The 17,475-nt window shown below is 39.0% G+C and overlaps 1 protein-coding gene across 2 annotated transcripts in view; it reads left to right on the forward strand.

Moving 5' to 3' along the window:
* The first annotated feature begins 690 nt into the window (after positions 1-690).
* Positions 691-17,475, forward strand: part of NAV3 (neuron navigator 3) — a 549,543-nt gene continuing 532,758 nt past the window's right edge. For both annotated transcript variants that reach the window (XM_040410312.1, XM_040410320.1), the window contains exon 1: positions 691-795. In XM_040410312.1, coding sequence (XP_040266246.1) covers positions 724-795 — 72 coding nt within the window. In that variant the 5' untranslated portion in view covers positions 691-723. The remainder of the gene's footprint in view (positions 796-17,475) is intronic.

The raw sequence follows: 17,475 nt of genomic DNA on the forward strand, positions 1-17,475 counted from the left end.
ACGCAGCCATGATATGTCATCAGAAAACTTAAAAATGTTCTTGCCTGTGCCTTCATCAGTTAGGAAAATGTTGGTTCGGTGCCACAAATTACTTGAGCTTACTACTTTGGTCCATGCATCTCCATTAATGTCAGAGGTGACCCATAAATTTTAGTTTTCCTGATTACTTGTAAAGTGAAAAATAGGCCCGGTCAGCTTGGTAGTTAGGAATATACTACTATATATAAGAAAATGAAAAAGAATAAGAGATATTATTCATGAACTTTAATACGTTTATTATTCTGCAAAGCATTGCCTTATTCTTTTTTCTCTTCTCTTTTTGGTGGAAATATGGAACAATATTTGATATCTGTTTAGACAATGTACACTAAATTTCTGTGTCTTATCTTGACAGGTTTATAGATGAAATGTAAATCTACTTCAGCATGGGACAGAGTGAAGAATGCAGGAGATAGCAATTGGAATTGGAGTTCTAGATGGATGCGGGCTTTATACAGTGGAAGTGTTTTAGACCGATATGCTGATGCTGAAGGCTCCAAGACAGATCTGCGGATTTGCAAAGGTTATCGCCTGGATTTGATAAATGCCTTTTTTAATCAATCTTGGACTCAGTAAAGTTTGGAGCACAATTGTGATGGAAGAAAAGGTACATCTGTGTGTTTGCAACTCCCAACTTGTGGATTAGTTTGCTGATACCTGGTCTAAAGGGCAAAAGTAGATGCGATGGATGTGTCATCAGAAATGAGCAAGCATGGGAAGCATCCAATAAGTCATAAACTGGAAGATCAGAAGAAGGTAAGATCATAGTTAAAGGACTGCTTTTACATTTTCACGAGACCGATATTTGCATTTTGGTGACTTGCCTTAAAACCAAGCCTAAACCCATTTTTATCAAGTACTGCATGTCAAACTTAGATGTTAGGGGAGGACATACAAAAGATCTTGGCTCTGACTTATCCAGACTGTCATGTGCTACGTTGATCTTATTGGCACTGCGCAGAAAGAGGCATAAATTAAATGCCTCCTCTGGTAGTCCGTGCGCCAGACTGAAATCTACACCATCATGGAGCTGGCATAGATTTCAGTCATCATTTACACCAGCCTCTGGTGTAATTGATTATAATTGTGCCAGGGCCTGTGGCTCCACCATACTTTGCCCTCACCACAACCCCTTTTTGGAAACTGGGACGGGGGCGAAAAAATTCCAGTCACAATATAACTACACGCTGGACTTTTTAAAAGGTTTGCAGCTTCTTGGTTGATTTTGTTGGCTAAAGGGTCAGGTGGTGTATATGCTATTGCATGGTTGGTGACAGCTTCTTCTTAAACTGACCTTTAACTTATATAAAAAAAACATGTACCTTTTCTTGTATAAACCAGTGTTCTGTGAACTGTGGGTTATACCGCTAGATTAGCTGTTCACAATGTGTTTGTTACATGTAACAAGAGAAATGAAGTATGTTGCTTTCAACATTTGCACTAAAACTGCAGGAAATTCCCACCAGTACTAGCATGGGAATCCTATTATGCCTATGGCTTCATTCGAATCTGCGATGGACTCCTCAAAGAAAACTTGTGGGACCACATTATCGTCAATGGGATCCATCCATTACTTTTGGTTTCAATTGGCATTTCATAATTTTCATTGTTCTACTCCTAAAATGGATAGGATTTTGTATGGAGCATAAGGGCACAAGTGAATATTTAATATCAATCGATCCCTTTTTGACTAGTTAGTATAATTGGGTATGTCTCTGCATACATCTGCAAATAGCATAAACTGCACTCATAATTAGCTGTCCTATGCTTTAACCGCTTCCTTACATGTACGATGCAAGCCCAAACTTTAGCCCGCTCAGGAGCTCCATAGCTGCCAAGAGCCTTTTGTTTTACAGAGTCTGTGATTGGCAATAACACAAATTATGGACTTTTAATGCCTCAGATGCAATGGCCAATTGTGACTAGGTATCTGAGCAGTCAAATACCAGGAGTACTGTGTTCCCAGTGTCCAAACAGCTCTTGCGCGGTGAGACTGTCAGAACAGTTTGGCTGCTATGGCAGCCTTGGGCCTTCTGAAGGCTCTGAGGCTTGCTATAGTGAAGTTCCTATTAGGGCTTGATAGGAAGGTAGTGATTCTCCCTTAGACTCCAACGATAAATAATTGCAGTGTATGAGATCACATATTGAAGTCCCTTAAGGAGTAAAAAGAGGAGTAAAAATAAATGATTTTTTTTTTAATGATATATATATACACAGTACATAGACATACTTTCTGCTCACTGAGGGATCAGATTATATGCAACCCACAGAAGTCTGTGGAGACAGAAGAAGGAGCCAAGTGAGGAAGAAGCCTAGAGAGACACAAACAAGCTGAAGAGCCTTTATATACAGTAACTAGTCTACACTAGCCTAGCACAGGGACAACTGAGAGTTAGAGATGGAGCCTGCACTGTGGAAAACTGGTGATAAGGGCCATAATAAATTCATTTAATGGCCAGATATACTGCTACTCTTCATATACACACATAAACTATTCCAAAAAGTCACTTGAATTGACAGGTACACTTAAAGAGGTTTTCTGGTTTCAGAATTTTGATAGGCTATCACTCAGCATTCCCTTTTTAATGACCCCATGGTGCTCCTGTGAGTTTATCAGAATGCTGTCTACTTAGGCAGCTGTTTCACTTTCAACCCATTCAGTGGGTCCAAAACACAAAGGAGATGCACATCTTTCCACTACGCTTTCTCCCTATAGTTTTCACCCTTGGATTTGGCTTTTAAATAACAAAAATACTGACCAAAATACTACTGTGTGAACGTGGCCATACTATTGATAGAGCATAAACAAAAACAGGCAATATTGTCATGAAAATTTGAAGTCATTCTTTACTGTTAGCACAATAATTTCTGCAATGTAAGTTTTATATTATTTCCCCAATATGACAATTTTTTTTTTTTACCCAACCGCATTCAAGAGCCCGTTTGAGATGTGTATAAGCTTTCATACATGTTTTATGAAGCTCACAATGTACTATCTTGTACAAGAAGCAGTGTGTATGTTGTCAATCTGTTTGTTTGCTTGGTTCAGCTTTTTACGCTGTTGTTTATGTTGGCAGAACCGCATGTAATTGAGATAAATGCTGGTTTGTTGGGATATGTTTTATTCTGGGACTGAATGCTTTCTTTTGGAACTCAATAGTTTGTATACTTCCTAAATGATTTACTGAAAATCTCTTTTGATAATATACCACTGAGACACTGGTCTCCCATGTTAATATGCAGTTTACAAGCTATTATTTATTTGATGGCAGATTCCCTATGCAGTATAATGTAAGTATGTAATTAAGACTCAATGCATCATTAAGCTTTTGCTAGTGTCTATGGCAGTAAAAAAAATAAAAAATAAATCATATTATATGTAGTCTCAATACTGGCAGCCGAGGCAACAAATTATTACTCAAGCGTAATATACCATCATTGACCGAAAGACTGATTTTATTTTTTAATATATACTGTAAAATAAAACTATTTTGTAAAGCCAATTTCTTATCAAGATAAAACAAGAATTTTAGAAAGCTGGTGACTAGAAATCACATAATTCTTCCAATTTCCAATCAGAGAATAGAAGCAACTGTGAAAAGTATCCTCTGGAAAAATTATAAATGTACTATTTCATGCAAGAGCAACCAGTATTCTAAAACCATAGATTTAATTTAATTTGCCAGTGCCTGTAGTAGCACCAGTCAACATGGATGAGGATCTTGCTTGCTTGCATTTGACATTCAGAAAGCTAGCCGGCCCAGGATGGCACAGAGGGTTACTGCTGACGCCTTTCAGCACTGAGAATATTAATTTGAATCTAGCAAACCTTAAAGCTGGAAAAAATTGGTATCTTATCCAAGTGTTTACATCAAGGTCCTCTGGGTACTCCCACAACTTCTAGTAGGGTAGCTGACTTGATATGAAATTAGCCTCAGTGTGTGTGTACCTGAGATGGGGGAGGGGGAAGGATGTAAGCAGACATTCTCTTCCCAACATGGATGTTGGTGGCACTACATATAATAACTTCCAACAACATTAAATACATTTTTTCTATGTATTCCTAGGGTTTTCCTCTACTGTTACATTTAGAATATGTAGCTTTGAACTATTTTAAACTCAAACTAAAATAGAAAACAATTACAAAAATTCTTGGGACTTATGCATTTGTCATGTCATTTTGAATCTATTAAATAAGCTTTTTTTTTTATTATGTTGGTGTCAAATCCAAACAAGAACAACTGTATTGAGATTAAAGGTGCATTTAACTGCACGATTGTCGTACCGATTATCGGAAACTAACTCACTCTCAATCCCAATAATCTGCCCATGCGGAAGAACAGACTATCAGAGTTAATGTATCCGGTTTTCCTGGATGTCGCCGGGCATGTCCAGCTATGGGGATCCTGTGGTGTCTGCTGATTTCCAGCTATGCCATGTACGGTATCTCTGGTTGTCTGTTCCTCTGCTGGAAAACCGGGATGGGAACAAACCCTAACCTTTGCCATTCTAGATAGCTGCTGTATCTCTGATTTCTATCGAAATTGTCTCTACTTATTTTGCTAATTTCTGCATTTTAATTCTGGTACTTTATGGTGCCCATTACAATATTGAGTCTGTAACAGTACGCAGGTTCTCACTTTGATCTTCCTATGTAGATTGATCAAAGCATATTAGAAATATCAGAGTGAGTTAAATTATACTCCTAAAAGGCTGCCTGCTAATTTAAGGTACACAATCTATGGTGTTTTATGATTTTTTTTGCTAAGAAAATGGCATCTGATGTTTCATTATTGGGTATACTTTTGGTTTTGCAACGTAACGTGAATTCAAAAGATTTGAGAATAAATAAGCTTACACAGGCTAAGTGAATAAATATATTTACTAAGTGTGATTAAATATACAATAATACAAATCATATACTGAATAATAAAAAGTAAGTACATCACTAGCCTAAATGGAGTGGAGACTCCATCAGTCATGCTATAACACATGTCTGTCTACTACATGATAACACATGACCGACACCCCAGGGTGTACAAGAGATAGGGAAAATCAATATTTACATCGTACAATAGGATGAAGTCTTCACTGGAGTGTCTGAAACATATGTGTGTCATAGAGTTCAAACTTGTTAGCCCCTCCTCCAGTGTGCTACACGCATGTCTCAGATCACTCAGGAATGTGGTCTTATCAGCACAATGGGGGATGGGTACTTCTCTAACCCACTACATTACAAGGTGCATCATTACACAGAATGGTAATAATAAAAAGGAACAGAATTTAAGGGACAGAAGCAATCGGTACCTAAAATTCCCTTACAATACAGGTTTCTACTGTAATATACTATAGACATATTGCTGGATTTTCAAATTACTGACTGTCATTGCCAGTTAATCAGAATCATACTGCTTTATTGGTCAGTATTATTTTACAAATTTCTGGGGAAATAGTTTCTCTTTTTAGCATATTACATTCTAGTGTTCAGATTCAGATACTTGAAACATAATGCTGTTAAATCACAAATCAACATAGGAGTAATAACTGCAACTATCAGTCTTTGCATATGCTTAATTAACTGGTATTGCTACTTGATGTGGAAACGATTCTCATGTAATTCATGAGTTCATTTCTAATCAGCAGAAGAATCAGAAGTGTAAACAGGAATAATCTTAGTCCTCCAGTTTTTTCAGTTATAGTTTGCACTTACAGAGCTTCACTTGGAGGATGGTGCAGTGCTTGAAAGAATTGTGTTTTAAAATTAGAAAGAAAAGATTAGAAAGATTCCCAGTATGTATTTCATTTCGCAAGAGTACATTCAGAGAATCTCTTGTACTATAATCCAATAATCTGGCATGTTTGGCCAACGCTCGTTCATCGGGCAATTTAGATTTTTAAGCATGATTAGAAATCTGCGCTTACCGGCGGCAGATTTTGCTGTCTGATAGCAATCTGCCGCTGGCAAATCACTAGACAGTATGGGGACGAGCGATGGCATAGCGAATCGCTGCATATAATAGCAGAGGTCTCCTCCATTAACTAGCAAGCGATTGCCGAAAGGGAACGCTTAACTCCAGACAATTGCTTGCTCAGTAGGCCTGTGTAATACAGGCTTTACTTAGCATAAGGACACCCTTTCTACTATGCATATTGACTTGCATCTGCTACTAGCCCTGGGGAGAGGGTCTGGTAGGAAAAAGAAAAAGTCAGTTTGCCACAAAATTTTGTTACAAAATTGTGTCACAAAGTAAGTCAATTAATATGTGGCATAACATTACACAAAAGTGCCTGACTGTGCACCAAATGTATCAAACAGCCGGAGCTACTGTGATAAATTTGGTGTGTTTTTAATTTCCTGTCTAGCTTTAAACTGTTTACATTTTAGTCAAGATTAGTCAATTTTCCCCATATTTTTGTGTGTTTTGGTCATTTATTTGCTGCCTTGTAACCAGTTTTATGCAGCTAGATGTTTCTCTAAAGAGGTTGCCCAGGATTTTGATATTGATAGCCTATGCTCAGGATAGGCCATCAATATCACATCAGCTCCATCCACTACACAATGGATGGAGCTATGTAGTTCTAGTGGCAATTTCCAGCACTGGAGCTACAAGATAACAGCAATCTGATATCCATGTAGTATCCTGAGCATAGCCCATCAAAATCAAAATCCTAAACAACCCCTTTCATGTCTGTAGTACATTATAAAATTATCTAATAATAATATGTCTTATTTTTTATTATAATTAGAGATGAGCGAATTTCTCAAAAATGCGATTTGGCCTGTTCATTGAATTTTCCCAAAACATTTGCTTTGATCGGAATATATTCACGATGAATTGCGATAAAAAATTGCTATTTCCGGGCCGCATAGAGCCTTTATATTGGTGTAGAACACTGTGCCTTGCAGTACCACGCATAGGAAGTCTGCTGTGGTAGTGAAATAATACTGAGAGTCCGTATGACATGCAGATGACAGCCGTCGCTATTAGAATCACTGCTCACTTCACTTATTTGGGCAGTCACGGGGCCAAAACTGACCAAATAACGTATGAACTCAGCCTTACAGGTCGATGTTAGCGCCAAGAAGAAGTGCACTCCTTTTACACCATCATCAGCTGATTCCACATAGATGTCTACAGAACCGATTCTATTAAACACTTATACAAGTAGAGCCCCTCCGACAGAGTGGAGAGGGTGTCAGCAGTAAGTTTGTGTTGAAGTCACTGATTATTTTGCCCTTCCTCTGATCCGTCAGAACAATAACCCACAAAAAACGGATCCTGTCTGGGGAGCATCCACCTTCACTTGGTCCACATTTGCTCAGTAATCCATGAGTATTGGTAATGCCAAAAAAAACATGAGTGGACATCCAAGCCCTGAGACCCATTCTTCCTTCCAGGACAGATAAAAATGTGACCGCTGATGAAGGTCTAATGTGACCGAAACGTCCGGTCTAGATATTCTGTTTGTACCTTGGAAATAAATATTGGGCAACTGGATGAAACTACTGTGAAACTAAATAAATACTTTAAATTGCAACACTGAAAATGTGTGTGCCTCAATTTCACTATATGTACATTGGCTGATCTCAGCCCTTGATTGGCACCAGAGCCCATCGAATAGAGTGCGGTTCTCTATTTCATCATATATTTAGCTTTGATTACGGCACACATTCGCTGTGACATTGTTTCCATAAGCTTCTGCAATGTCACAAGATTTATTTCCATCTAGTGTTGCATTAATTTTTCACCAAGATCTTGCATTGATGATGGTAGAGTCTGACTGCTGCGCAAAGCCTTCTCCAGCACATCCCAAAGATCCATGTGTGAAAATGATGTCTCATGCTCCCTGAACCACTCTTTCATTTTAGCCCGATGAATCCTGGCATTGTCATCCAGAGCCATCAAGGAAGAAAAAATCCATTGATGGAAAAACCTGCTCATTCAGTATGTTGAGGTAGTCAGCTGACCTCATTCTTGGAGCACATACTGTTTCTGAACCTAGACCTGACCAACTGCAGCAACCCCAGATCATAGCACTGCTCCCACAGGCTTGTACAGTAGGAACTAGGCATGATGGGTGCATCACTTCATCTGTCTCTCTTCTTACCCTGATGCACCCATCACTCTGAAACATGGTAAATCTGGACTCATCAGACCACATGACCTTCTTCCATTGCTCCAGAGTCCAATCTTTATGCTCCCTAGCAATCTAAAGCCTTTTTTTTTGGTTTGCCTCACTGATTAGTGGTTTTCTTATGGCTACACAGCTGTTCAGTCCCAATCCCTTGAGTTCCCTTCACATTGTGCATGTGGAAATGCTCTTACTTTCACTATTAAACATAGCCCTGAGTTCTACTGTTGTTTTTCTTCGATTTGATTTCACCAAACGTTTAACTGATCGCCGATCACGATAATACAGGATTTTTCCCCCGCCATATTTCTTCCTTGAATACGATGGGTGGGTCCCCACTATTCTTTCAGTTTTAATAATGCGTTGGACAGTTCCTAAAGGGGTATTCCCATCTTAATGATCACTGTTAAATCTGTTAATGATTTAACAGTGATCATTTTTCTAAATATATTTAATTAACTAATTTCCGCCCCTTAGAAGAAAATGAACATATACTTACCTGACTGTTGTCTTCCGTCTCCCCTGGTTACGGCCACCGCTCTTCTCCAAAATCGTGGTGGCCGCGCTTGCGCAGACGACTTCTTCTTTTCTCCCGGCCGGCCGCGCGCAGTCCCGAAAGCGCACACTGAGAGGCCGCGCATGCGCTATGGTGATTTCTTCCTGGCCAGTATAGTATACTTGCCAGGAAGAAGTCACCAGGGCGCATGCGCGGCGGCGCATGCGCGTGTGCGTTCAGTCCAGCGCGCGGCCCCGGCCGGGAGAAGACTTCAATCAAGATGGAGCACGCCCCCTGCCGAAACCAGGAAGTGGACAGCACGCCGGGAGCAGGTAAGTTTCTGCAATCTCCTTAGATGTTTTCTCTGCTTGATGCATGCCAATGATTTGACCCTTCTCAAACAGACTAACATCTTTTCCACGACCACGAGATATGTCTTTCGACATGGTTGTTTAAGAAATGAGAAGCAACTCATTGCACTAGTTGGGGTTAAATAACTTATTGCCAGGTGAAAGATAATCGCCCATGCAGAAATTATCCAATAGAAGGCGCATAACTATTTGCTTAGTTAAATCCAGGTGGAAACTTTTTTTTTTGGACAAGCAGTGTATTTATCTTTTTTTTCACAGATAAAAGCCACTAGAGGCTTTAGAGGCTTTTCAATATAGCACTTGCACCCCAATAACTAATTGCTGTAATAACAGAGAGGTATTATGAGACTATCTGGATTCCCATATAATGTTTCCCTGCACTTGTAAATCACTTTTTTTCACAATGAGGATTTTCCTATGACTCTCCCTAGCATCTGCACATGTCTCTCCCTGCCTGTCAATTGATCCTTCTCACTATCCTTTCCTGCGCTAGTAAATCGCTTCTTTCCTTTTTTTTTTTAACAATTACTTTTTCTTTTACTCTCCCTAGCGCCTGCATACACGTCTGTCCCTGAACAAAGTACGATAGTGAATGGCAGACTCTAAGGTGGCCGCTGTATTTATAGGGCTGTGACATCACCATGCTTGCTGGCTGCTGATTGGCTGCATGCATGGCATTAAGGGTCATCCCACCTTCCCAGAGTTCCTTGCCCCATGTCCTCACACGTGTAGCCATTTTAACCGCCATTGTAGCCGGCTAGCCGCCATGTTAGGAAAAATTGCGATTCGTTACCACGAAGCGTGAGTAAATTTGCATTCGTTCAGAATCTAATTTTTCCTGAAATTCGGAATGAATTTGACTTCCTCAGCTTCGATTGGCTCATCTATAATTATAATGATATTGTTGAAGGAAGACCAAAAAGGAATTTCTAAGAAAACTGTGTATGCGAGCATCATACATGTTATTTGTATTAGTGAGTAAACCTTCCTTATGATGCGGTAAATTCGGGGGAGTTAGATCTGTAATTTGGCCGCGACAAATAATACTTTCAGAACATGGACGTATGAGTCTGGCTTTAAGCTGTATATTTCTTACTGTATTACAGTTATTATCATATGCTTTGTGTATATTTTTATCTCAGATATGTTACTGATATACCAATGTATATTTAATTTTTATTTAATGAAATATACATCATATTTTATAATAATTAGTGAGATGCGTCATGACACTGAAATGTGAAAAATGCAGCATCTATTTGTGTCTGTTAGCAACTTTAAAAACCAAAGCAGTGGTTAGGTTTATATAGATTTTCATGTCAGTTTTGAAATGGGAGACTTCAAAAACCTCCTGGGGGATTCAGTGATTTACAAAGCTAAAATTGTGTCCTCAATAATTCCATATATATCATCTTAGAAACCAGAGATTTATGAGGAACAGCAAAAATGTATTCCTGATAAAAATGCTGAGCACTTAACCTCATTCTGTTTGTTTGTTTATTACTCTCCTGAAGGTGTCTTTACACTAAGGGCTCATTCACATGAAAAAAAATTTTGCGTTCCGTATACGGGCCGTTTTTTTGCGTTCCGTATACGGTCCATATATGGAACCATTCATTTCAATGTTTCCGCCCCAAAAAACGGAATGTACTCCGTATGCATTCTGTTTTTCCGTTCCGTTGAAAGATAGAACATGTCCTACTATTGCCCGCAAATCATGTTTCGTGGCTCCATTCAAGTCAATGGGTCTGCAAAAAAAACCGAACACATACGGAATGTACTCTGTATGTTTTCTGTATCCGTTCCGTTTTTGCAGAACCATCTATTGAAATTGGGCCCAGGCCAATTTTTTCTATTTAATTACTGTATGCTGTATATGCCATATGGAAAAACGGAACAGAAAAACGGAACGGAACTGGAAACACTACTGAAAAAAAACAACACTGAAAAACGGATCCCGGAAAAACGCCCCTCAAAACACTGAAAAAGACATAGGCCCCTTGCAGACGAGCGTGTCCGGATTAGGTCCCGGTGCATTGCGGCAAACCCGCGCGAGTAGGAACGCAATTGCAGTTATTTTTGACTGCGATTGCGTTCCGATGTTCAGTTTTTATCGCGCTGGTGCAATGTGTTTTGCACGCGCGTGATAAAAAACTGACTGCGGTACCCAGACCCGAACTTCTTCACAGAAGTTCAGGTTTGGGTTAGTTGTAATGTAGATTGTATTATTTCCCCTTATAACATGGTTATAAGGGAAAATAATAGCATTCTGAATACAGAATGCATAGTACAATAGGGCTGGAGGGGTTAAAAAAAAATGTAAAAAAATTTAACTCACCTTAATCCACTCGTGCAGCCGGCATCTCTTCTGTCTTGTTCTGTGAGGAATAGGACCTTTGATGACGTCACTACGCTCATAACATGGTCCGTCACATGATCCATCACTATGGTGATGGATCATGTGACGGACCATGTGATGAACGCAGTGACGTCATCAAAGGTCCTATTGCTCACAGATGAAGACAGAAGAGATGCCCGCTGCGCGAACAAGTGGATTAAGGTGAGTTAAATTATTTTTAATTTTTTTAACCCCTCCAGCCCTATTTTACTTAGCATTCTGTATTCAGAATGCTATTATTTTCCCTTATAACCATGTTATAAGGGAAAATAATAATGATCGGGTCTCCATCCCGATCGTCACCTAGCAACCGTGCGTGAAAATCGCACCGTATCCGCACTTGAATGCGGATGCTTGCGATTTTCACGCAACCCCATTCATTTCTATGGGGCCTGCGTTATGTGAAAAACACACAAAGAGGAGCATGCTGCGATTTTCACGCAACGCACAAGTGATGCGTGAAAATCACCACTTATGTGCACAGCCCCATAGAAATGAATGGGTCCGGATTCAGTGCGGGTGCAATGCGTTCACCTCACGCATTGCACCCGTGCAGGAAAACTCGCCCGTGTGAAAGGGGCCATATGGTCGTGTGCAAGAGACCTAACGGTGTAACAAACTGAGGCAAAAATGACTTGATATGAGAGGATATGATGCAAAATAAAATCCAATCCTATAGGTAATTAAGTTGTGAGATGGCAGCTGCACGCTAATCGTGCAGCTGCCGAGTGAGGGGCAGAAGGCAGGGACAGTTCCCAGGTGTCCCTGCCTTCTAGATTGCTGTGTACACAGCGCTCAATGAGCGCTGTGTATACAGATCAGGAAGTGCAATGCGCTTCCTGTCCCGGCCCGGTGGTCATGTGACCGTCGGGGCCAAGAGGGTGCAGGAGCTGTCGAGTCTTCCACAGACCTCGATCAGCCCTGCACTGAGGCTGTACAGCACTGTATACTGCTGTACAGCCTCTCTGGGGGCTGTATTTCCCCTGTAACTGGGGCTACTATGTCAGCCCCATTTATAGGAGAAATCAATAGTGAAAAAAAAAAAGTTAAGTTAAATGTCCCCCAGAGGTCTTGTATGATATTATGGGGGACGCAAAGTGTAAAATAAAGTAAAAAGAAAAAAATTAAGTGTTTAAAAAAAAAAGTTTTACATGTAAAAAAAAATTTGTTTCCCCATTTAAGTAATTAAAAAAAAATAATAAAAAAATAGAAAAAAAAACTAAAATAGACATTTGATATTGCCACGTCCGCAACGACTGGTGCTATAAATATATCACATAATTTACCCAGTCCGATAAACACCATAAAAAAAAACCTGTGTCAAAAAAAGCTATTTTTGTCACCTTAGATCACAAAAAGTGTAACTCCAAGTGATCAAAAAGGCGTATGTCACCTCATCCCGCAAAAAATTTGCCCCTACATAAGAAAATCGCTCAAAAAATAAAAAAAACTATAGCTCTCAGAACATGGAGACATTAAAACATGGAGACATTAAAACATCATTTATTTTTTCACAAATACTATTATTGTGTTAAAGTGAAATAAAATTAAAAAAAAGTATACATATTAGGTATCACCGCATCCGTAACAACCTGCTCTATAAAAATATCACATGCCCCCTTAGGTGAACACCGTAAAAAAAAAAAATTGTGACAAAAAAGCCAGTTTTTGTCACCTTACACCACAAAAATTGCGATCAAAAAGGCGTATGTCCCGCAAAATAGTACCAATAACACCATCACTTCATCACGCAAAAAATGAATCCTACCTAAGACAATAAGTCAAAAAATAAAAAACTATGACTCTCAGACAATGGAGACACTAAAATATGTTTTTTTTTTTTTGCTTCAAAACAGAAAAAGTATACATATTAGGTATTGCCACGTTTGTAACAATCTGCTCTATAAAAATGTCACATGACCTAACCTCTCAGGTGAAGGTGAAAAATAAATAAATGGAAACTGTGCTAAAACAACCAATTTTCTGGTCACCTTGCCCCATAAAGTGTAATAATGAATGATCAAAAAATCATATGTACCAAAAAATGGTACCAATTAAAACGTCAACTCTCCCTGCAAAAAGAAAGCCCCTACACAAGATGATCGGCAGAAAAATAAAAAAATATGGCGTTCAGAAAATGGAGACACAAAAACATAAATTTTTTTTCAAAAATGCTTTATTAGTTAGAACATAAACAAACAAACAAAGTAGACATATCATTGTGTCCGTAACAACCTGCTCTATAAAAAATAGCACATGATCTACCCTACCCTGTGAATGTTGTAAAAAATAAAAACAGTGCCAAAACAGCAATTTTTTTGGGTTACCTTGACTCATAAAAAAAACTTATATGTACCCCAAAATAGTACCAATAAAACTGGCACCTTATCCCCTAGTTTCCAAAATGGGATCACTTTTTGGGATTTTCTACTGTAAGGGTACATCAGGGGGGGCTTCAAATGTGACATTGCATCTAAAAACCAGTTCAGCAAAATCTGACTTTTAAAAACCATATGGCGCTCCTTTTCTTCTGTGCCCTGCCATATGCCCTTACATCAGTTTACGACCACATGTGGGGTGTTTCTGTAAACCGCAGAATCGGGTGATAAATATTGAGTTTTGTTTGGCTGTTAACCCTTGATGTGTTAAAGAAAAAAATTGATTAAAATGGAAAATCTGCCAAAAAAGTGAAATTTTGAAATGTCATCTCCATTTTCCTTTCATTCTTGTGGAACACCTAAAGGGTTAACAAAGTTTGTAAAATCAGTTTTGAGTAACTTGAGGGGTGTAGTTTCTACAATGGGGTCATTTATGGGGGGTTTCCCCTATGTAAGCCCCACAAAGTGACTTCAGAACTGAACTGGTCCTTAAAAAGTGGGTTTTGGAAATTTGCTTCAAATATTCTAAGCCTTCTAACGTCCTAAAAAAATAAAATGACATTTACAAAATGCTGCCAACATAAAGTAGACATATGGGGAATGTTAAGTAATAAATATTTTATGATGTATCACTTTCTGTTTCAAAAGCAGAGAAATAGAAATTTTGAAAATTGCAAATTTTTCCAAATTTTTGATAAATTTGGGATTATTTTATAAATAAAGGTGAAATATATCAGCTCAAATTTACCACTGTCATGAAGTACAATGCGTCACGAGAAAAGAATCTCAGAATGGCTTAAATAAGTAAAAACTTAGTTACCACATAAAGTGACACATGTCAGATTTGCAAAATTAGGCTCTGTAAGGAGGGGGTAAATGGCCCAGATGTGAAGTGGTTAAGATAAAAATGAAATAAAATTGAAGTCTTCCAGTCTTCTTCACAGATTGAGCCCATTAATATATAATGAAGATATTTGTCTAGACTGCATTGACTGGCTGGATTTGGGATACAGCTGTAACCGTATAATTTCACTCATAAGGAATTCATCAAGACTAGTGGAAAAGTAGAGCAGTTGTCCATAGCAGCCAATCAGAGGCTCTCTTAAAGATGAAAGCAGCAATCTTATTACACTGCGTGCAGAATTATTAGGCAAATGAGTATTTTGACCACATCATCCTCTTTATGCATGTTGTCTTACTCCAAGCTGTATAGGCTCGAAAGCCTACTACCAATTAAGCATATTAGGTGATGTGCATCTCTGTAATGAGAAGGGGTGTGGTCTAATGACATCAACACCCTATATTAGGTGTGGATAATTATTAGGCAACTTCCTTTCCTTTGGCAAAATGGGTCAAAAGAAGGACTTGACAGGCTCAGAAAAGTCAAAAATAGTGAGATATCTTCCAGAGGGATGCAGCACTCTTAAAATTGCAAAGCTTCTGAAGCGTGATCATCGAACAATCAAGCGTTTCATTCAAAATAGTCAACAGGGTCGCAAGAAGCGTGTGGAAAAACCAAGGCGCAAAATAACTGCCCATGAACTGAGAAAAGTCAAGCGTGCAGCTGCCAAGATGCCACTTGCCACCAGTTTGGCCATATTTCAGAGCTGCAACATCACTGGAGTGCCCAAAAGCACAAGGTGTGCAATACTCAGAGACATGGCCAAGGTAAGAAAGGCTGAAAGACGACCACCACTGAACAAGACACACAAGCTGAAACGTCAAGACTGGGCCAAGAAATATCTCAAGACTGATTTTTCTAAGGTTTTATGGACTGATGAAATGAGAGTGAGTCTTGATGGGCCAGATGGATGGGCCCGTGGCTGGATTGGTAAAGGGCAGAGAGCTCCAGTCCGACTCAGACGCCAGCAAGGTGGAGGTGGAGTACTGGTTTGGGCTGGTATCATCAAAGATGAGCTTGTGGGGCCTTTTCGGGTTGAGGATGGAGTCAAGCTCAACTCCCAGTCCTACTGCCAGTTTCTGGAAGACACCTTCTTCAAGCAGTGGTACAGGAAGAAGTCTGCATCCTTCAAGAAAAACATGATTTTCATGCAGGACAATGCTCCATCACACGCGTCCAAGTACTCCACAGCGTGGCTGGCAAGAAAGGGTATAAAAGAAGAAAATCTAATGACATGGCCTCCTTGTTCACCTGATCTGAACCCCATTGAGAACCTGTGGTCCATCATCAAATGTGAGATTTACAAGGAGGGAAAACAGTACACCTCTCTGAACAGTGTCTGGGAGGCTGTGGTTGCTGCTGCACGCAATGTTGATGGTGAACAGATCAAAACACTGACAGAATCCATGGATGGCAGGCTTTTGAGTGTCCTTGCAAAGAAAGGTGGCTATATTGGTCACTGATTTGTTTTTGTTTTGTTTTTGAATGTCAGAAATGTATATTTGTGAATGTTGAGATGCTATATTGGTTTCACTGGTAAAAATAAATAATTGAAATGGGTATATATTTGTTTTTTGTTAAGTTGCCTAATAATTATGCACAGTAATAGTCACCTGCACACACAGATATCCCCCTAAAATAGCTAAAACTAAAAACAAACTAAAAACTACTTCCAAAAATATTCAGCTTTAATATTAATGAGATTTTTGGGTTCATTGAGAACATGGATGTTGTTCAATAATAAAATTAATCCTCAAAAATACAACTTGCCTAATAATTCTGCACTCCCTGTAATTGCTATGGGCAACATTTCCACTATTCAATTTTGCCCCCCAGGACAACTTCTTTAAAATTTTAAGGAATTATCTTGCAAAAATATGCTATTTTTTTCTGGCTGTAAAATCAAGCACATTTTAGTGCCCATATTATGGATTCATAATATGAATCATGGGGAAGTCCAGGTATTAACACAGATGTTGACTGATAACTGTACACGTGGGAGGTGTTATCCATGACTGATAGCATTCTCTGTGTGTGTATTCAGTGATAGCAGTCAGTCACTGATAGTTGTACACAGGTAAGGTGTTATCAGTGATTGATAACATTCTCTGTGTAAGTGTGTATACATAGATAGCTGTCAGTCACTGATAACTGTACATGTAGGAGGTGTTATCAGTGACTGATAGCATTCTCTGTGTAAGTGTGTATTCAGTGATAGCAGTCAGTCACCGATAGTTGTACACAGGTAAGGTGTTATCAGTGATTGATAACATTCTCTGTGTATGTATACATAGATAGCTGTCAGTCACTGATAACTGTACATGGGGGAGGTGTTATCAGTGACTGATAGCATTCTCTGTGTAAGTGTGTATACATAATTAGCTGTCAGTCACTGATAGTTGTACATGAGGGAAGTGTTATCAGTGGCTGATAGCATTTTCTGTGTAAGTGTGTATACATAGATTGCTGTCAGTCACTGATAGTTGTACTTGGGCAGGTGTTATCAGTGATTGATAGTATTCTCTTTGTATGTGTTTATATAGAGATAGCTGTCAGTCACTGATAGATGTACACTTGGGAGGTGTTATCAGTGATAGATAGCATTCTCTGTGTAAGTGTATATACATAGATAGCTGTCATTCGCTAATAGATGTATATCGGGGGAGATATTATCAGTGATTGATAGCATTCTCTGTGTAAGTATGTATATGAAGATAGCTGTCAGTCTCTGATAGTTGTACACAGGGGAGTTGTTATCA

The sequence above is a fragment of the Bufo bufo genome, chromosome 1, assembly GCF_905171765.1.
Source record: "Bufo bufo chromosome 1, aBufBuf1.1, whole genome shotgun sequence".
In the NCBI taxonomy this organism is placed as follows: Eukaryota; Metazoa; Chordata; class Amphibia; order Anura; family Bufonidae; genus Bufo; species Bufo bufo.